The sequence below is a fragment of the Zootoca vivipara genome, chromosome 14, assembly GCF_963506605.1.
Source record: "Zootoca vivipara chromosome 14, rZooViv1.1, whole genome shotgun sequence".
Taxonomy (NCBI): Eukaryota; Metazoa; Chordata; class Lepidosauria; order Squamata; family Lacertidae; genus Zootoca; species Zootoca vivipara.
In genome coordinates, this window is record NC_083289.1 from 10,847,315 (window position 1) to 10,868,688 (window position 21,374).

At 44.2% G+C, this 21,374-nt stretch overlaps 2 protein-coding genes across 9 annotated transcripts in view; one reads left to right on the forward strand and one right to left on the reverse strand.

Moving 5' to 3' along the window:
• Positions 1-3,707: 3,707 nt before the first annotated feature.
• NR2E3 (nuclear receptor subfamily 2 group E member 3) lies at positions 3,708-8,379 on the forward strand. The gene is made up of 7 exons (XM_035131856.1): positions 3,708-3,832; positions 4,210-4,313; positions 4,774-5,052; positions 5,737-5,918; positions 7,194-7,434; positions 7,868-7,973; positions 8,247-8,379. The coding sequence occupies exons 1-7, from the start codon at positions 3,717-3,719 to the stop codon at positions 8,377-8,379; spliced, it is 1,161 nt and encodes a 386-aa protein (XP_034987747.1). The 5' UTR covers positions 3,708-3,716.
• Positions 8,380-13,957: 5,578 nt separating this feature from the next.
• MYO9A (myosin IXA) overlaps positions 13,958-21,374 on the reverse strand; it is a 137,868-nt gene continuing 130,451 nt past the window's right edge. For 7 of the 8 annotated variants that reach the window (XM_035132342.2, XM_035132343.2, XM_035132345.2 and 4 more), the window contains 3 exons: positions 19,008-19,210; positions 18,533-18,675; positions 13,958-17,532 (listed from right to left, as the gene is read on the reverse strand). In XM_035132342.2, the coding sequence (XP_034988233.1) occupies positions 17,039-17,532; positions 18,533-18,675; positions 19,008-19,210 (840 nt within the window). In that variant the 3' untranslated portion in view covers positions 13,958-17,038. The remainder of the gene's footprint in view (positions 17,533-18,532; positions 18,676-19,007; positions 19,211-21,374) is intronic. The other variant, XM_035132346.2, reaches the window with a different exon arrangement.

Genomic DNA, 21,374 nt, shown 5'->3' on the forward strand with positions numbered 1-21,374 from the left:
ATTACACAGGGTCTACTCGTAGATCCAGGGCATTCTCCTGCCTGGCGGGGGGAAAGCCCCATAAAATATTCAGTTCTGATCAGCAGCTGCCTTTGTAGGTTGGCTGACCCTTTCCCTTTCCTAAATGGTTTGCTATCGAGTCTCAGGGCGTGAGCAAAAGTTGATGATGTTGAGGGGTCAGGGCAGAGGTAGATCAAATGTCTGGAGAACACAGGCAGCCTTCATCTCTCTGGTCTCCAAGCTGATGGCTGAACAAATGAGCTGTAATCATCCCCCTGGGGAACAGCAGCACTGAGAGAGAGAAGGGCCTGGCAGCAGTTTTGTTAAAGCTGCGTTGGAGAGAAATGGTGTGGACAGATTCAATGTCACAAGTGGGTTTTGGTTACAGCATCCTGGCACCATCCCGGGCTCGCTGATGGATCTTCAGCACCTTTCCTCGCCTCTTCTTGTGCGGCTGATGGTTCCACCTTTGGGGAGAGAGGCTAAAGATTAAGAGGATGACAAATAGGCATCTGCTTACACAGCGTTAAGGGCTAATCTGCCCTGCTATACTGCAAGAGCCTTGAAGAGAAGGGATTCTCACACAGGCGTAATACGCGCACACATGCACAACTACCCCAGAGACTCTCAAGGAGAGCAAGGCTCTCCATGGTTTGTCAAAGGACACCTGGTAGGCTTAGACTGGAGAGCTCTTCCCATGGAAGATCCTTGGCTGGGTTGAAGAGTCCAGTCACTATTGGAGAGACGTGACCAGCCCACAGACTGGATGCAGCTGCTTCTGGGCCAACACCTGAGGAGCAAGAGGCTGGATTAGTTAACACAGCAAAGGACAAGTTGCAGAAAGCAGGGAGCTGAGGCATCCAGCCTCTCAACAGGATCAGCCACCAGCATGGCTGTCTCCCCTACAGACTCAACAATGAGCAAACGGATGGAGGGCAGCCAGGCAGGTAAGTGGCATTGCTGCCCTTTGGACCATGTTTCTTTCTCCCCCTGCCCCTTCCATTCAGGTCTGAGGTTTCTTCTTCTTCCTTGGAACAAGCCTAGTTGCAATGGACTGGAAGGGCACCAACGGGTACTGCAATTGGGTACCAAAGGCACTGGAAGCTGTGACAATGGATGTGGCTGATGATGCTAGCAAGCGTTAGAGCCAAATAGAACCTCTGTCTCATCATGATTCCATAGTTTTCACCTCTGAGCTCAGATAGTGAGCTCATCTCATCTGAACAAGGCAGGCTTTCCTGGAGCAAAGTAATAGGAATATACTTTATACCAAGGCAGCCTATTGCTCCTTTTACCTTAGAATTGTCCACCCACTGGTAGCAGCTTGCCAAGATTTCAGAAATGGGTATTTCACAGCTCTACTTGAAGATGGCAGGGATGGAACAGGAGATCTTCTGGATACAAAGCATGTGATCTGTCACTGAGCAAAAGCCAGACCTCTTCTGAAGAATCAGAAAGTGAGGGAGGTCACTGGAGTCCCACAAATGAAACTATGAAAACTTCAGTCCAGGTGACGCCTTTAATCCTCAAGGCCACCACATGTGGAGGAGTGGCCTTTGTTTATTTGCACGTAATGAATTCATTTAGAGCAGCAGTTTTCATTTGGGCACTCATTTCTTAATATATTTTTTTTTACTATAGATTTGTATGGTTGTGGTACAGCAGTTGTGACCCATCTTAGGTCAGGCCCCAACCCAATAAAGGGGCCTGACCCACTAGGTGCAGACTAATGATTAAGAGATGTGGACGTTTCAAACTGCCAATTGTCTAGCACTCGGATAAAACTGAACAAATGAGTGATTAAACAAAACTCTCCCACCACCCCCTGAAAAGAAGAGGTGGACCAGAGTGGCTAAATACTTATCTCTTAAACTATCAGGTAAATTTAGGATCCTGAGAGCCAAAGTAGACTAGTGATCAGTGTGTTGGGCTAGGATATGGGAGACTTGGGTTCAAATAGGCCCTCCATCTTAGGACCCAGTCACTATCTCTCAGCCTGGAGTACCTCACAGGGTTGCTGTGAGGAGAACAATGTATACCATGCTGAACTCTTTTACAGGTGAAATGGGATATATAAAAGAATATTTTTATTTAAAAAATCTGAAGATAAAAACAATGAAGTAAAGTTTTGTTACCTATCTTGTTTATTATGGGTTGACCCATCAGATACATTGAGCAAACATAGAAATTGGTGGGGAAGTATAAACTCAGTTTGTGGTGTGGTGTAGAATAAACAAAATTAACAGTCTGATAACTAAAGATAATGATGTCAGGAAAGCCTGTTATTCCTTTGCTCTCTGAGTTGTGCTTTGATATAGTTAAATAGTAAAATATCATATGTGATGGATGGGGTCCTGTTGACCTGGGGAAGGGGAATTCTAATTGTATCTCTGGTATACAGTATTAGAAACTCCATTTTTAAAAAAGTTTTTTTAATTTAAAAGAGAAGCTGCCTATTGGTTACCTTCCAGGTGCAATGCTGCATTTTGGTTTAGTTTTACTTTTTATTGTTTAACTTATAACTGTTTTACTTGTTGTAACCTCCCTTGGGACCTTGCGTTGAAGGGTGGAAAATAAAGTCTGTGTGTGTGTGTGTGTGTGTGTGTGTGTGTGTGTGTGTGTATTTCACACCAGTGGACTGTTGTTGTACAAAATAATGCATAAGCAGGTGGCTGGTAACTTTGCCACACAATAGCTTGTGCAATCTGTTGCACAAGTTTCTTCTAGCACAACTGTTGTGTTGGATTCTTCTGTTGTGTGATATTAAAACTCACCTGTCCGTCCTTGTACCGGGGACACAGGATACAGCTCTCTCTCTCTCTCTCTCTCTCTCTCTCTGTGTGTGTGTGTGTGTGTGTGTGTTTGATATACGTTTTCTTTGTTATTCCAGTTCTGTCCCCAACAGATGGAAGTGAGCACATGGAGAACTGCTCTTTTACAAAGAGGGTGTGTGTGTGTCAAGTAAATATAGGGGTCCCGCAATGGGGGAGCAAGCTCCTTACCTGCCCCCCACCTTTCCCCTGGATTTGTCGTCATTCAAAACATGTGAAGATCTTCTCTCTTTTTCATTTCATTTTAAAATTATCTTTATCTTCCTTTCTTCTTTTTCTTCTTTTATCTGCTTTGCTTTTGTTTATGTTTTGTTTTGTTCTTTGGTGTCCTCTGCTCTGGGTTAAAGAGGGTATGCACACAAAGGTGATGTCTGGCTGGTGTAAGATGCCCTGAGTGAGAGGCAGGGAAGGAGAGATCTCCACCACTTTCGGTGCAAGACAAGGGTTAAGATTTACCTCCGAGAGAGGGTTTTGTATCCCCCCCCTTCTTCTCTTTTCCTTTCCTTTCCCCCTTCTTTCCCTTCTTTTTTATTATTTAGTTTTATTTTCATTGTATTTTATGGTGAAAAGTTTCAATAAAAATCTATGCAGAAAACTCAAAACATGTGTGGAGAAAATGCCCGTTTCATTTTGTGGTGCTCCATTAACATGCTTGGATAGCTCCATTGGTAAGAGCGTGGTGCTGATAACACCAGGGGTGCTGGCTTGATCCCCATATGGGAGAGCTGCATATTCCTGCATTGCAGGAGGGTTTGATCCCCAGGACCCCTTTCCAACTCTACAATTCTATAATTCTATGATTCTGTGATCTATCCAGCCCCCTGATACCTCTCTTGTTTGTCGCTAATAGGACTCAGCCTGACTCCCAGCAAAGCTGGCAGCCCCATGTTGCTGTGCAAGGTGTGTGCAGACACCAGCAGTGGAAAGCACTATGGTATCTATGCTTGCAATGGCTGCAGTGGGTTTTTCAAGCGTAGTGTCCGCAGGAAACTCATCTACAGGTAAGGGTGACATCTGTCCCCAGTAGGGCTCAGAATATTTAATGTATCAATGCATTAATGTGTTAGCTGCATCTTTCCTTCTGCCTAATGGTAGCGCTGCTCCCTCTCAACTCCTCCCTCCTTCCCTCCCTTTCTTTACTTTAAAACAATTATGGGAGCTTTAGGTTTGATCTGAGCTAGGGATCTGGATTTTACGAGACCCACGCCAGCATCCAAACCACTGCACCACGGTCATCACCAGCTCTCATCAGCCCCAGCAAGCATAGTCAATAGACAGGAATGATGGGAACTGTAGTTCAGTGACATCTGGAGGGCCACATGTTCCTCACCCCTGATCTGCCACCTGATCCAGTGCACTGCATTGTTCCTTTTGACAGGTGCCAAGCTGGCACAGGTATGTGTCCGGTGGACAAAGCTCACAGGAACCAGTGCCAAGCCTGCCGGCTGAAGAAATGCCTGCAGGCTGGAATGAACAAGGATGGTGAGTAGAGACCGGGGGACCAGGAAAAGGCTCTCACTTGTTGGGCTTCCAATGCATAATACATTATTTGTGGGGATGCGGGTGGCGCTGTGGTTTAACCCACTGAGCCTCTTAGGCTTGCTGATCAGAAGGTTGGTGGTTTGAATCCCCACGCTCTCCTCCCACGGAGGCTTGGGACGGGTGCAACTTCACTCCCAAGCCTCGGCGGGGATCGCTCTCCTCCCGAGGAGGCTTGGGAGGGAAGCTGCATGCCCGCCAGCCTTATGGTTGGCGCGGCGCAGCTGGCGGGTGTGCAGGGAAAGGGGAGGCTGCCAGCAAAGCCGCACAGCTCCCCTGGGGTGCCCCTGAGAGGCCGGCACCCTGGTGCCGTGTACCACTAAGCCCTATGGTAAAGACGGCTCTGCTGCCAACCCTTTGATCTGTTTGCTTTGCTGCTGACCCATTGCCTGTCCTGCCTCAGCTGTGCAGAATGAACGCCAGCCCCGCAGCACAGCCCAGGTGCGACTCGATGCTGTTGACCTCGATCCCGACAGGCAAGCTGAACACCTGACCACAACGCGGGATGTCCTGCTGCCACCGCAGCCACCGCCCTGCCCCTCCTTGCCGAGCCACAGGGGCCCCACCACCTGCTCTGCAACGGGGGCTCCGAGGGGCCGAGCCACAACTCCCCCCAGCAACCACCGCTTCATGGCCAGCCTGATGACAGCCGAGACTTGTGCCAAGTTGGAGCCAGAGGATGGTCAGTGGCTGGGCATGGGTGCAGAGTGGGGAGGCAGGCAGTATGCCAAGGAAGTGATGGGGAACCTCTGGTCATCCAGATGTTGTTGAACTACAACTCCCAGCCTCCCCACTCATTGTCCAACAACAACTAGAGGTCTACAGGTTCCCCACTGCTGCTTCTGAACATGTGGCCTTGGTGTCATCCTACTTCCAGCTTCCTTAAAACTACAGAAGACAGCTGGTGCAGATGCATTGATACACACCATGGCTGGTTTTTGAGTAGCTGTACTGGATTCAATCAAGGCTGTGAGACTTTCCTCTGCTGCCCCCTAGAGAACATTGATAGTACTGTCTCAATTGGGTTTCCAACACCTCCTAGTTTTGCCTTGTTGTCCACTGAATCTTCTAGTCTCTGCTCACTCCAGTTACAGTGGCCAGGTGTCCATCTTAATAGGAGGACTGCTTTATGCAGTCATTTATCTGGAGGGCTGTCAGAGTAGAGCTCGGTTAGAAGGGCTTTTAGACCAACTGAAGAACCGTAATTGAAATTGCCCATCAACGCTGTGCATTTATGCCAAGTAATCTCGGGTGGCGATGTGTTAAGTGACCGCCCTCTGCGAACATTTCCTTCAGAACAGATGCGTCTCTAAACTTGCAAATCTGCAGCTCTACAGTGTTGACAGGATGATTCTCCCTTCTGCAGCCGAGGAGAACATTGATGTCACAAGTAACGAGCCAGAGCGCCCAGCGGGAGAGGCACACGTGTCCCCATATCCCCCCACCAGCTCCGAGAGTGTCTATGAAACCTCCGCCCGGCTGCTCTTTATGGCTGTAAAATGGGCAAAAAACTTGCCGGTCTTCTCAAACCTGCCCTTCCGAGACCAGGTGAGTTCCTGGGCCAAGTCCAGTTATGGATTACTTGGGCTCAGGCTAAGGCAGGGGTGGGGGCTGGCAACATATGTTGAGGAGGGGCCATAATTCAGTGGATGAGCATTTGCCTTGTCTGCAGAAGGTCTTGATCGCTGGCATTTCTAGGTTGGGCTGAGAGAGAGAATCTCCTTTTCTCTCTTTTATTGAAGAACAGGATATTTTTTACCACAGAGGTGTCTTTGGAGGGGATATATTGATTGAAAATGTCTAGTAAACAAGGTCGGTAGTTGGGCTCCTATTGAGGGTATTTGGCAAGCCAACATGGCAGTGATGTGGGATTGATGATTGGAGTGGCCATTCTGATTTTATGGCAGTGGACAAAACTGTATTGTAATTTTTGAATGTGTGTGTGTGTGTGTGTGTGTGTGTGTGTGAGAGAGAGAGAGAGAGAGAGAGAGAGAGAGAGAGAGAGAGAGAGAGAGAGAGAGAGAGAGAGAGAGAGATACTCTAGCCTAAAACCCTGGAGAGTTTCAGTGTATGATCTGACTCAGTATACTTCCTATGTTTCTGTTCTGGGCTCTTATTTTCTTCTACTTGAGCTTACTCACTGAACCAGGAAGCATCCAACTGTACCAAAATACAAGCTTCATGTGTTAACTTCTACAGGTAAAAATAGCACATGCTCTAAATCAGGGTGGGGAACCTCTGAAGCCCGCCCCCCCCCGTGGCCCACGAGCTTTTGGCTAAGCTACACCAACTTGCCATGTACCTGACGTTATATATGACATCAGGTATGGGGCAGTTGAACACACAGCTAGGCTAAAGGGGATTTGCAGGAGCGGCTGCTGATCAATGGCATCTGCAGAGGCTTGCACATAGCAAGCACTCTGTAAGCACCAATGCTCAGCTGAGCCTAAATTTGCGTATATTGCTATACAGTGATATTGACAAATTTAGAACCAGATGTATCTTTATAACTGGGGTGGTGAATTTGTGGACCTCTCTGTCTTATTGGACTACAACCCCCATCACCCACAGCCAGAATGGTCAATTGGCAGGGATGAGTTTGAGTTGGTAGCCATAGATTCCCCAGTCCAATTTATTAAAAATGGGGAAATAAGGCACAGGCATTTTGGCTAAGTTGTCACATTATGTAAGGACTAAGGAAGGAAGACAACAAGGTAATTGGTTTTGTGAAAATTGGTGCTTGTTGGAAGTGTAAAATACATTTCTGTGAACACAGAGCATCCATAATCTGTTATCTAGTCTAAGGTGTCCTGTCGTTTGCAGGTGATCTTACTGGAGGAAGCCTGGAGTGAGCTGTTCTTGCTGTGTGCCATCCAGTGGTCTTTGCCACTGGAAAGCTGCCCCCTCCTCTCTGTGTCAGAGCTGACCCCCACCCTCAATGGAAAGGTCATGTCTTCAGGAATGGACATTCGTGTCCTGCAGGAAATAATTGCACGTTTCAAAGCTCTTGGTGTGGATCCCACTGAATTTGCCTGTATGAAGGCAATTGTACTGTTCAAACCAGGTGAGTGGGCTGCCAGGAGGAGTATGTAAATCATAGATAATTTGTGCATTTCCCCAAAATTACAGTTAAAATTTAAAAGCTCCCCCAGTAATGTTTTCCATGCAAATTACCAGTACATCATGGTTTTTGCATAATTTATCCTGGCTTTGCTTCTTTCCCCTCCTTGTGCTTAGCACTGGAGGACCACTCTTCTGACGTCTCAGCAGGCGTTGCCCATATACTTTCAAATAAGTATTTGCATTCATGAAAGTTAGAAGCTCAAGATGGTGTGCCAAATTACTGTCCATTTCCAATCCTCCTTCAAGGCTGCTGCATCCTCTGTCTTCAAAATATTCCATGAGACCCTAATCCTGTTTTAAGATCTCCAGTAGAACAGCGTCTGTGTACACATATTTTCCTAAAGCAGAAGTCTTCTGTTTCTTTTCTTTTGCAGAAACACGAGGTCTGAAGGATCCAGACCAGGTTGAGAATTTGCAGGATCAGTCTCAAGTGATGCTGGGACAACATAACCAGTTACATTACCCCAGCCAGCCAGTCAGGTACCTACAGCTGAGTGCTCCTCCTTGCTGTTTTCTTCTCAATTCCTCCTTCTGAATGCATTCATTCCAACCCAGCCCAGGCAACATGGTAGTGCTAGCTAAAGCCAGTGTTTCTCCAATTTGGGTCTCCAGGTGTTGTTGGACTACAATTCCCATTATCCCTGACCACTAGAAATTGTTGGAAGGTCACCTCCATTTCTCCGCTCTCAAATGTGGTGGAAAATTTTGGGATATAATTTTAACCTAACCTACACTTTTGTCTCCTCCTCCCAGGTTTGGAAAGCTGCTTCTGCTTCTGCCTTCGTTGAAAGTTATTTCTTCAGACCGCATTGAGCTTCTTTTTTTCCGTAGGACCATTGGGAACACTCCCATGGAGAAGCTGCTCTGTGACATGTTCAAGAATTGATGCCTCCAAGATTCCATTATGCCAGTATTTCTATTTAAAAAACATTGAACCATACACAAGACACAAGCAAAGGCTTCCTTGTGCATAGGCTTTGGCTTGTCATAGACTGGAAGGTGGCATTTGGCTGCAGACCAGGAAAGTCGCTAGGACCCAAACACTGAATTTTTACAAGGAGTGTTAATAGTTGCCTGAAGTCACACCCTCTTATTATGGGGCCTCTTCTTATTCCTTCCAAAGAGGCAGTAGGTTTGGGTGTATGTATGTATGTATGCATATGTGTGGAGATGCACTTTGTACCTGCTCAGAGAACTCATAATTGTTTCCATAGCCAAGTTTTGGCCTTGAAAACAGGTTCTTGGACTCAAATTCAGCTCTAATTTTAACTATAAAACTCGCTCCTAGTGCTGTAAAGTGCTTCTAGCCCACAAAGCTTAGAATGAACAAGTAGCACATTTTCCTTTAAAGACAATCAAGTGTACTTCTTGAATTCATAGAAGAGGAAACACAGTGGAAGGGGGGCGTTTTCCTCTACCTTACTAAAGGACAGCACCATGGAAGAGTGTAAGAACACAATGATTGGAAAATGCAGCCTCTAAAATAACCTTCCTGGTTATTTAAAACTTAAGATTTTTCTTGGCTAACATCCTGTATTGAAGTAAATTTGGGGGACAATCAAGGCACACCACAGCTTGTACATGAAACAAAGAGAAGGTGGGGCACATGCCTTGCCTAAGCCAACAGAAATGCTTGACTCGGCCACCTTTCATACTAAGCGGGAGATATGAGTTCTGAACTTTTTATGTGACAAATGGGCACAGTTTGAAGGCAGAATCCGTTTCTCAGGGGCTGCTGATTCAGGAATTGAGGAATTTGCTGGCTCTTGGGCTTGTATAAGTGTTAATAAACTGGAAGCTTGTATACTTTTTATTTAATTTTTAAAAATCCGTTTACTGTTTGCAGTTCTGACCCATTCACATGTGGAAAGTCCAATCCTAGACTTATTACAGCGGACACCCACCGTCTTTCTAGGGATTGCCAGACTACAAACTGGAGAACATCATTTATATTAAAGAACTGATGATCCAGTTCTGTGGAAGACCCCTGCCCCCTTTGGTTAGACTTCACTTTCATGACAATCAGTAAGGCTGTTGATGACAGATGACAACAAACTGAACTTGCTGGAATGTCAGGAACAAACCCTTTTCATAACCAATGACTAATGCCTGGAATAGAGGCATGAGAAAGCGAGTAGCATTCTGCTAGGTACAGAGTTATGAAAACGTATAACCAGTTCTCCTGATTCTGTTTTTCTAGAAGGGAAAAAATAAGATGTTTATATGGAAGGGCAATCACACTCAGGTTAGCGGGATGAAAGCATCCAGAATGCTAAGAAAAGGGTTAATGTTCACAATGGCTATAGCGTTCCAAGATAGGATTCTGGGATGTGATATACCTTTTTCTAGAGGCAGTTGGTACAGTTATGTCAGTTATGAACAGTCTTATGTGTGACAGCAGCTGAGCAGTCAGTCTGTCTGCCTCAGAGTTAGTCAGTCTTTAGTTTTTGTCTTAGATACAAATCTATGTAAGATGTATTCGTAACCTGAGTAACACCTGCCTGTCTTGTACATTATTCCAACAAGTGCAAGTACACTGAGTAAAAGTTATTTGTTATTTAAACTTTAAAAAGAGTGTGTCTCGCGTAATTTTTATAGGAGGGGAAAGGGAACTAATTAAAGGGTTAAATGACCCAGTCTCTTCTTTCGCATAGCTCTGTAAATGGGAACTAGTCTAATTTCCACAAGATTCTGCTACTACAGGCATCAGTGGGTGGCAAGTGTGATGGAAAAGTTAGTTTGTTGGGGAGGTTAGGTCACCAAGTGTTTTTCTTCTTTTCTTTTTCCTGCCAGTGTCTGATTGGCTGGGGTCCAGGGGTGGCAGTTTAAAAGGAGAGGATTTGGAGAGACAGGTTGAGAGGCTGGAAGATAGGGAGTTGTTCTGGGTAGAAATATCCACGCTGAGGAACAGATCAAAAGCTATAGAAAGGAGTCTCTGAGCTTAGTGTGAAGGACAGTGTGTGGTGTCCTGTGAGAGTAATAGGCCAGGAATTAACTGGGAGGCCGAGGGTAAGCCAGGAGAAATAGTAGCTGGAAAGATACTGTCTACTTAGGTCTCATTCCAGTCAGGAAGGGAGAGATTCTTCTAGAAAGAGAAGACTCCCAAACCAGTTAAGAGGGGTGTGACAATCCCTTGGGTCTGTTACGTGGAGTACCTCAGGAGTAGGATTGTCAAAGGGGTGTGTGTCACCTTGTTTAAGAACCAAAGTATTAAGCAACAACAGCTATGTAACACCTGAGAAAGAACTGAAGTGAAATAACTGGAAATAAGCTGAGCATTTACAATTTAGTCTAAAAACCTGTAATCTCTACCTGAAGCGAAGTAACTGAACATAAGCAACTGACATTTAAAAGAAGCTGTGCTTGATTAAGAGTCCGTAACATCAGTTAGATTTAGTATAAATATTATTAGGTGAACCGTTACTTGAAATAACATCATAACCTGAAGTACCCTTTGTTTTACCCACTTTGTGTCAAAAACTTCATTTAATAAAACCTTTCTTGTTTGACCAAATCCTGCCTGAGACTCCAAATCATTAAATTTTTCCTCACACAAGTCCCCCACTAGATAATCTGAGGTAAATTGAAGAAGTTCGTGTAATTGGTGTACCGTGAAAGGGCCGTTGCGCCGTCACAGCAAATATAACTATCCTAGCTCCAGACACAAAGCCAATCGATACAATTGATTTAAAATCACTTTTTTTTGCTGAACATCAGTATTAAGCAAAATCAAAACAAAATGAGAGACTACTTGAAGCTCTTTGATAGTATTATGGTTACTAAAGTTCAGTATAAATATGTTGGTTTTTTAAAAAACTTTCCCCCCACAATGTGGGACTTAACTCCCCCCCTTTAATATGGGACCTTTAAGCCAGGAAGGTAAATGGGTGGGGGGGATTGTAGAATTAGATTTGAGGGCTTGGCCGTGTGAAACAATGGAAGATAGTAATTTTTTGCAGCCTTATGAGGCAACTCCCATCAGTACATTGGGTCTTTGTGATTAAATAGCTGTGAATGTGGGGGGGGGGAGCTCCAGGTCTTGACTTTGTATGTATCTTTTAAAGTGGACATTTGGGGAGCCCCATTTTTTAAACAGACTGACTGTGACAGCAGCCCTCCTTACTGCTTCTCCACCCATCTGCATTTTGCTTGAGTACAGTGATTCTGGGAGTGACTTTTCCCCTGCCCGTCAGTCTGTTTGTGGAGCTTTTTGCTCATCTAGCAGCAGAGTGTGTCCAGGGCATAGCCAGAAAAACAAAGGGGGTTCTATCTCCTGATATTTATGCTGCCTATCCTGTGCCCTGAAAACAGAACACTGTTGTGGTTATGGCTACTGAACATTTGACACAAATATTTGGGACTGACCTACTTGGAATCAAACTGGCATTTGTTATTCTGACCTTTTTTTAAGTCAAAAAGGTCACTTTTCCACTGACAGTTTTCTGAGAAGTGCTTGGGTAGAAATGAACATTTTAAAATATCTGACAACACAATGAAGCAAATAAGGAATAGCTTCAAACAAGAGCTTGGTCTCCTTTATGCTTCGGGTCCTCCTAAGAGGGCCCATGCTTATGAATCCCAGTGCAAAAACCCAATCCCTAAAGTCGGCTGGTTTGACTGCTGGGATCAAGAACAGGTCCCTGAACTTGAAGCAGCAAGATGCCACGGATGAGATGTTACAATTTAAACAGTTCTCCTGCTCTTGGGTTTTTCTAGAAGGGGAAAGATAGGAAGTTTATATGGAAGGGCAATCACACTCAGATTAGCGGGACAAAAGCATCCAAAATGCTAAGAAAAGGGTTAATGTTCACAACGGCTATAGCATGCCAAGATAGGATTCTGGGATGTCATATACCTTTTTCCAGAGGCAGTTGGTACAATTATGTCAGTTATGAACAGTCTTATGCGTGACAGCAGCTGAGCAGTCAGTCTGTTCAGCTGCTGTCTGCCTCAGAGTTAGTCAGTCTGTAAGAGTCTTTGTCTTAGATACAAATCTATGTAAGTAACACCTGCCTGCCTTGTACATTTACTCTAACAAGTGCAAGTTCACTGAGTAAAAAGTTATTTAATATTTAAACTTTAAAAAGAATGTGTCTTGCGTAATTTTTATAGGAGGGGAAAGGAACTAATTAAAGGGTTAAACGACCCATTCTCTTCTTTCGCATAGCTCTGTAAATGGGAACTAGCATCAGGCATTTGCTAGGGTGGCAAGAGTGACGGAAAAGTTTGTTTGTTGGGCAGGTTAGGTCACCAAGTGTTTTTCTTTCTTTTCTTTTTCCTGCTAGCAAACCGTTAACAAACAACAGCTTCTGATTGGCTGGGGTTCCAGGGGTGGCAGTTTAAAAGGAGAGGATTTGGAGAGAAAGGTTGAGAATCTGGGAGATAGGGAGTTGGTTCTGGGTAGAAACATCCACTTTCAGGAATTTATCAAAAACTACAGAAAGGAGTCTCTGAGCTCAGTATGAAGGACAGTGTGTAGTGTCCTGTGAGAGTAATAGGCCAGGAATTAACTGGGAGGCTGAGGCTAAGCCAGGAGAAATAGAAGCTGTAAAAGAGACAGTCTACTTACCGGTAGGTCTCTTTCCGGTCAGGAGGGGAGAGATTCTTCTAGAAAGAGAAGACTCCCAAACCAGTTAAGAGGGGTGTGGCAATCCCTTGGAGTACCTCAGGAGTAGGATTGTCAAAGCGGTGTGTAACTGACAGAAAGTGCAACCTTTTTTAAGAACCAAAGTATTAAGCAACAACAGCTATGCAACACCTGAGAAGAACTGAAGTGAAATAACTGGAAATAAGCTGAGCATTTACCATTTAGTCTAAAAACCTATAATCTCTACCTGAAGTGAAGAAACTGAACATACGCAACTGAAGTTTAAAAGAAGCTGCGTTTAACCTGAAATACCCTTTGTTTTACCCGCTTTGTGTCAAAAACTTCCTTTGTTTAATAAAACCTTTCTTGTTTGTTTGATCAAATCCTGCCCGAGACTCCAATCATTAAGTTTTCCCCTCACACAAGTCTGCCATTAGAAAATCTGGGGTAAATTGAAGAAGTTTGTGCAATTGCTGTACTGTGAGGTGGTTGCACTATATGCAAGTGAGGGACGGCCCGACGGTACCATGGTGAGAAAGGGCCGTTGGCACCGTCGCAGCAAGTACATTATAACTATCCTAGCCCCAGACACAATGCCAATTGACACAATCAGCAAAACCTACAGTACATGACAGACTTCTCCTAGGAAAATACCATTGCAGAGCATCTAATGATCCAATGAAAAATCACGTTTGAGTAGTTTTCCGTATTTAAAAACCCAGCACCTCCCTGCGTGTAGAAAAGTAGCACATATGGGGAGGGGATCCCCGACTTCTTCCCATATGACAAGATTTCCTTAATGCACACACACACACACACACACACACAGAGAGAGAGAGAGAGAGAGAGAGAGACAGAGACAGAGAGAGCGCTCTCCTGCCTCCTAGTGATTAAAATGTGCCCTCGCAGTCTGAAGTGGCATAGTCCCAGAATCACATAATTTATATGGCTTTGTTATCACTTCCCTAAAAAACTTCTGCTTCTAACTTAGGTTTCATGCTCTCAATATTGCCCTGTCTCCCAAAGACACAAAAGCCTTTGTCTAGATGGTTGATTATGATTACCAAGTATGGAAAAAATCTGCCACTATCATTTTATTTTCCATTGTTTTCTTCTTTAATAAGCTAGAAGTTATTTGTTCATAAAGTTGTTTTTGTACAGCCATATAGTATCATATTTACAAAATATTACACAAATTGCACTTTGAATATGACGGCCTTGTTCCAGGAAAGAGAAACAAAAATAACATTAATTTAAAAAACTAAAGAAACCTCCAGACATGAAATTACAATGTGCCAGCTAACTGCAAGCCAGCTGGTTCAGTGAGCAAAATAAAGCATTTTCCTTTATAGAATTCTTCTTTAAACATGTAAGATTTATAGAGTATGACACAGGACAATATATCCTTTTACAATACATAAGTCTTTTAAAATTTACACTCAGTATACTTATAAATTACTTTTAAAAAATCCATTAAAAATAACTATATGCAGCCAACGTCCTTTCTAGTGGTGAGTACATTCACTTAATACCATGAGTGGGGAGAAAAAATTCCAAGACCCTGTACTTACTGCACAGGGTCAGGGAGTGCAGGTGGGGAAGAGCAGACTGCTATCTTGGAAGACAGGTATCAGGCAAAACTATGGGTGGGGAAATTAATGGAAACACTTTTTTTCTTCCTGTTGCCAGTATCAAAAACAAAACAAACAGTGCAACAACTGAAACTCTGGCTTGGACCCATCTGAATTATGTGATTGTATCTCCTCCTCCCCCAACAAGGCCAGTGCTGAAAGGAAGGCTTTGCACTGGAAGAAATAGGAATTAGTACCCTGGAGTGTATGCAGAGCCTAGCACTTCCCAACAGAGCAACTAGTCAAAATGAGAAGACAAGTTTCCAAAGGATCTTGGGTGCACTTGCTGAGTGTGGCTCAAATAGAAACAAGCACCTAATGTGTGTGGGGGAAATGCAATGACTGTCATGCAGTTCGGGACCAAGAGCAGGATTGGGGGGGGGGGGGAGAGGAGAGGAGTGCAGCTTATTAGTCTGCAACATACTAGCATTTAGAGAGGTGGGTTCAAAGAGTAGGGTACCCTTTCTGGCTGTGGGTGTCCTACATTGCTTTATTCCTTTTCCTCTCTTTCTTAAAGGGTAATTTGAAGCAGGAAGAGCACAGCTGAGGATTCCCATGTCAGCAGCCAGACAAAGTCTGACTAACAGGGCAAGTGCAAAAGAGTAAAGTGGCAGTAGATATCGAGTGGGATGAGGTTTGTCCAGCTAGTTTGTGCCACGAGACCCACACAAATGAAGCTGCAATTTTTAATTGCCTTTTTTGGGGGTGGGTGGGGGGTAATTGGAGGCCCCGGACTGAATTTGGAAGGGGCTGCTCGCATGTTTGGTTTTAAACCACCAACTCATCACTGATTCTTAGCCAGTCAGACCACTCAGACTGGAAATGAGGCGTAGGACCTGCATACAATCACTAACAAAAGCTGGAAACTAAAGGTTATCAAATTCCCTGCTCTCATGCATACCATCACAGTACACTGCCCCTGTTGGTAGATTTTTTTTAATATTAAAAGGTTTTTTAAAATTACAGCTATATTTGCATGGGTGATACAAAGCAGCTGGGCAAACCTTATCCATCTGAATATTTTCTGCTATCCTCAGTGATGCTCTGAAAAAAAATGGGGCTCCCCAAAGGTCCACTTTAAAAGATACATACATTACTGCTAAAGTCAAGAACTGGAGCAAATTTTCCCACACACACATTCACAGCCATTTCATCACAAAGACGAACTCCTGAAAGCTCCAAATCCAAGGTACTGGTGGGAATTACCTCATGACATTAGGATGCAAAAAACGACTAGTTTCTGTTGTTTCACACTGTCAAGACCTCAGAACTAATTCTAGCATCCCCCCCCCATTTACCTTCCTGGCTTAAATGTCCCACATTAAAGGGGGGGGGAGTTAAGTCCCACATTGTGGGGTGGGTGGGTTAAAAAACAAAACAAAACAAAACATATTTACATTGAACTTCAGTAACCATAATACTATCAAAGAGCTTCAAGTAGTCTCTGATTTTGTTTTGACTTTGCTTAATACTGATGTTCAGCAAAAATGTGATGTTAAATCACATTTTAAACAGACCGATTGTGACAGCAGCCCTCCTTACTGCTTCTCCACCCATCTGCATTTTGCTTGAGTAAAGTGATTCTGGGAGTGACTTTTTTCCTGCCCGTCAGTCTGTTTGTGGAGCTTTTTGCTCATCTAGCAGCAGAGTGTGTCCAGGACATAGCCAGAAAAACAAAGGGGGTTCTATCTCCTAATATTTATGCTGCCTATCCTGTGCCCTGAAAACAGAACACCTGTTGTGGTTATGGCTACTGAACATTCGGCACAAATATTTGGCATTGACCTAACTGGAATCAAACTGGCATTTGTTATTCTGACCCTTTTTTTTAAAGTCAAAAAGCTCACTTTTCCACAACAGGTATGCACCTGACGGTTGTCTGAGAAGTGCTTGGGTAGAAATGAACGTTTTAAAATATCTGACAACACAATGAAGCAAATAAGGAATAGCTTCAAACAAGAGCTCGGTCTCATTTATGCTGTGGGTCCTTCTAAGAGGGCCCATGCTTATGAATCCCAGTGCAAAAACCCAATCCCCAAAGTTGGCTGCTTTGACAGCTGGGATCAAGAATAGGTCCCTGAACTCCAATTATCTTCTGGTGTTCTTGTCTGCTTGCACATTCCCTTGCCCATCACAGACAGAACTGGGGATTGACAGAATATGCAGATACAGCTCACTGGCCATTCCTTCCTTCAGGTTTACTGAGGGAACACACTGAGTCCCAACACACTGAGTTCCAGAACACCGGTGGCAGCAGACGGTGTTGAAGAAGCAGCAGGGTGCCATGGATGAGATGTTACAATTTTGCTGCGATCAGCTGGTGCGGCTCATACCATAAATTCATTGTTTCCAAGTAGCACCAGCTGCTGGGCATTGTTGTAATTGGCAGCATCAGGCTGTCTCTTCTGGCCTGGCCCGGCAGTTGCCTCTGGGAGCTCTTTGGCTTTTGGTGGGGAGTTCTTCACATTCTTCAGCTTCTGCTTGCCCTTCTCGGGATTGAAAGTCCCTCTAGTGGTGAACTGCGGCTTGTCATCCAAACCTCTGAGGTGCCCTGGCGCTTGTTCGAGTGCCGAGGCATCCCCAGAGGGAGCTGCCCGGTAGAAAGGCGATTTTGAGTATATCTGGAATCGCTTCCTAGTTACATGAGGTAAGCAGGAGGAGGAGGAGGAGGAGGAGGAAGGGGAGGGTGACAGAGATGGAGCAGACACAGAGGAGTCTACTGACTCCACAGATTCCTGCTGCTTCTTCAGATGCCTTCGAGGTCTGGTAGTGATGGTGTCTGCCTTGATGGGTCTGGCGAAGCCAAGTGCTAAATTTCTATCTGGCAGGAAAGAGATACAAGAGAAGTGTAAGAAGTGTTGGCATTATCCCAAAATGCACATATCTTACTGAGTTGTATGGAAAACAGAATATAATCAGGGAAAACCACTAATGGGAACGGACATCCAAAACAAAAAGACAGCTGCACATGTTGGTAGGATTCCCAACTTGTTTGTAAAACTATCTTGGGATTTCCCCCCTTACATTCCTTAATAAATACTACTTGGAACAAACTGCTACATAACTGAACTAAGCCTTCCTTTTTTGTGGTGAGCACATATTCCCTGCTTCCAAACCCAACCGTTCCCAGGGTCTGGTGTATGTAAAACTTTGTGCTCCCTACTCATTGATTTATCCAACTGGTGATCCCTTCTGTTCTTCCCTTAAAAGAAATTATTTGCTCCATCAAGTAACATGACAATCAGCCGATTGGAGAGGGGAGCACTCTTGCCTCTCATGGACCATGGGGAAGGGCACCCAGTCTGTCAATAGTTCTCTTGCTTGCATTCTGTTCTCTTCTATTTAACCCAGTGGGACAAACCACCTCTGGGAGAGCTGCACAGAGCAGGTTGTGTGCAAACTACAGAGGTATTTGCAAAGGCTGGAGTTGGTTATTCCCCATTGTATTACTTTGGGAAGACCTTTAGGATCATCACCATTATTAGAATGCAGAATTGCCATGGGGATATTTCTTTCCCCGATACAGTCAACTTTTGCAGGAGCTGGCTACCCATACTTTTGTCTGCAACCATGAGGTCTAGAACTTTGTTTTAAAACAAATGTTGCAATACTCAGGTTTCTGAGGGATTCTTGAATTCATCACACGGGAGGCAATGAATGCCATTTTCTCCAAGCAACATAAAAACTGATTTATATTTCAAACTTTAAATATGGTAAAGCAGACACATCAGTTATAATGCATAAGCAAAGACAGACACCCAAAGATAGTTAATCCCATCTTGTACATATGGACAAATTAACTATGAAAAGCCTTTATTCACCTGGTCTATCAAAGGTGTCTCCTTCATAACCAACGTTCAGGTTTTCAGAGCTGTGGGCAGTGCCAATGGAGGCCTCAGATTCCAGAGTTTCATCATCAGAGGCTCTTGGGTCTAGTACCAGCATCTCAACAGTTAGGTTTTCCCTGAGGAAACAAACAAAAAACAATTGGACTAAAGGGAAGAAGAGAAACCAGCAGCACGAGCAGGGAGTCTGGAAGTACTGGAGTATTTAGGTCACTAGAAAACACAACATTATCAGAAGCAAACATTTTTGGGCAAATGAAACCGAACAATTTTAACTGAAGATACATTGTAAGATATTTACAGCTGGAATGGTTCTAGAAGGCATTTGGTTATCACAAACCTGCTCCCAATCTGAATGTGCAACCCAGCTCCTAAGTGAGGCTTTCATTTCTTGAACCGTGGCAACCTTGACCACCCTCCCTGCTCCTCAGTTCCACTCATCCAGACTTACTTTTCTTTCTGAAGGTTTTCAATCTGTTCCGTCAAAACCCTCTCTTCTTCCTGCATGGCTACTTTCTGCTGCTCAGAGACCTCTGCCTCCATGGCCTCTTCACCACTCAGGACCTCTTCAGCAGCACCAGAGGCAGATGGCAACCGGAGAGGAGCTGGAGATGAAGGACTTGGGTAGGCACCGCGATGTAGTCGACCTTTGCCCTGCAGGCACAGTAGTGCTAATGAGGAGCATGGACTTTTAAGCCCACTCTGCAAATTACTGACACCCCTGATACATGTATGCAATATAATGAGCAAACAAACAATACCTGTTTGTGACTAGCAGAGAAAGACAAAACAGGAAGCAAATAGACACTTAAGGACACATGAATTATTTCAGAGGTTCTTAAAAAAAAAACCATTTCAACTATACATGAGCAGCAGAATTTTGGCAGATATCAGAAGCCACTGCTTTATTCTACAGATGTAGTTTACAACAAAGGTGCCTCAGTCTGTTGGCCAAAGCATCTGTGCAAGAAGAGAATATCTGGATTTCTATATACTATATTACTATACTATATATTATTATGCTATACTATATATAGTATAAGGTAAAGGTAAAGGGACCCCTGACCATTAGGTCCAGTCGTGACCGACTCTGGGGTTGCGTGCTCATCTCGCATTATTGGCCGAGGGAGCCGGCGTACAGCTTCCAGGTCATGTGGCCAGCATGACAAAGCCACTTCTGGCAAACCAGAGCAGCACACGGAGACGCCGTTTACCTTCCCGCTATAGCGGTACCTATTTATCTACTTGCACTTTGCATTCTTTCGAACTGCTAGGTTGGCAGGAGCTGGGACCAAGCAACGGGAGCTCACCCCGTCACAGGGATTCGAACCGCCGACCTTCTGATCAGCAAGCCCTAGGCTCAGTGGTTTAACCACAGCGCCACCTGGGTCCCTATAGTATACTGTACTATATAAAATCTTCCCACACAATATTGTAAGATACCTTTGTATTTTTCTAGGCGGAAAGTCTGAGAACAAGAGATAAATCCACCTATAAAGTTGATTATCCTCCATTTTGCACTGTGTAGTGAAATTCCATGACTAACAAGTACATGAGGGTAGCTATCCCTGAATACAGTGCCATGAAATATTCAAATTCTGATCAGGCAGTTCCAGACTATTCTATGGAACTGGATCCTACGGGATCACACCCATCTCAATTTATACAATTTCCTTTAGTGCTGTCTCTTTTCTTCTTCCTGAATAAGCTTGCTCTAGAGAAGCAATCCTGGACCTCTGAAAGGGTGGAGCCAACATTCTTATAACAGGAAAGAATTCCCTTTTCCCTCTTAGACGGACACTGTGTGCCATAGTCCCAGATAAATAGAAATTGTCCCAAGGTAGTGCCTCTGTGCAAGAAGAGCCAACAAAGCGCTGAAAGCAAATTTGATACAATTTGCTTTCTTAAGAGTCAAGGCTTTGAACTGCACACTTGCAAGATTGCATTTAAGTCTAGAAAAATAACTGCAAAAGTGAGACTGGAGTGGGAAAGATCTTTTTCTATACATCATTGAGAATCTGCATAGAAACACAGAAACAACTTTTGATGGATCAGATGAAATGGTCCCATCTACTTCAGCACCCTGCCATCTTGTTTTGGAAAGGGCATGAAGGCAATTGCACAGTACACCCATGTGCAGGTATAGAAAATGTCCAGTAATTATTTTTCTTAGGGAAAAGCAGCTTCAAGTGAAAGAGGTCTGGAGAAAAGTGGTGGGGAGAAGGCATTGAATCCCTCTCTCGGGCTGCCAGATCTGTACTCCAATCTGTACAGCTGCTTTTCTGCCTAAATAATTGTAAATGTGCACTCTCAGAAAGATGTGCTTGAAATCCCAAAGGAAAAGTTGTTTGGGAGCAGTGATTTGAGGCAGGGATGTGGCAGGTAGATTAAACACCACTGTTCCTCTGCTCAGAATTACCACTCCCAGAGCTCCACCTCCTCCAGAAAAGGCCTGTGTTAAATTTGTATGTGTGGGACAGGTTGTTCCACTCATAGTAATGTCTGAGTGCTTATCTAAATTTAAATATATTTGATTCTCTAATGTGGTTATGCCCCACTGGTGCTGCTGTTGTCGTTTTTTAAAAAACAGGACTATATTTAGTATATAACTTGAATCCAAATATTTGAGCTGTATCCCAGTGATAGAACATGTGCTTTGTATGCCTAAGGTATCAACTTCTATCCCAGGTGTTTCAGTTAAATGCATCCTGAGTAGCAGGTGTTGTGAAAGATTCCTGCCTGGGATTCTACAGAGCCACTAATGGTCAGAGCAAACAAACCAGTCAAGATGAACCAACATTGGCAGTACCCCACTTCT

Excerpts from the sequence above, each read along its gene's own strand:
- NR2E3 (XM_035131856.1), top strand. The coding sequence starts at position 3,717 with ATGTTGCTGTGCAAGGTGTGTGCAGACACCAGCAGTGGAAAGCACTAT. Across the intron at positions 7,435-7,867 it reads AATTGTACTGTTCAAACCAG|AAACACGAGGTCTGAAGGAT; the intron begins GTGAGTGGGCTG and ends TTTCTTTTGCAG. Across the intron at positions 7,974-8,246 it reads TACCCCAGCCAGCCAGTCAG|GTTTGGAAAGCTGCTTCTGC; the intron begins GTACCTACAGCT and ends TCCTCCTCCCAG.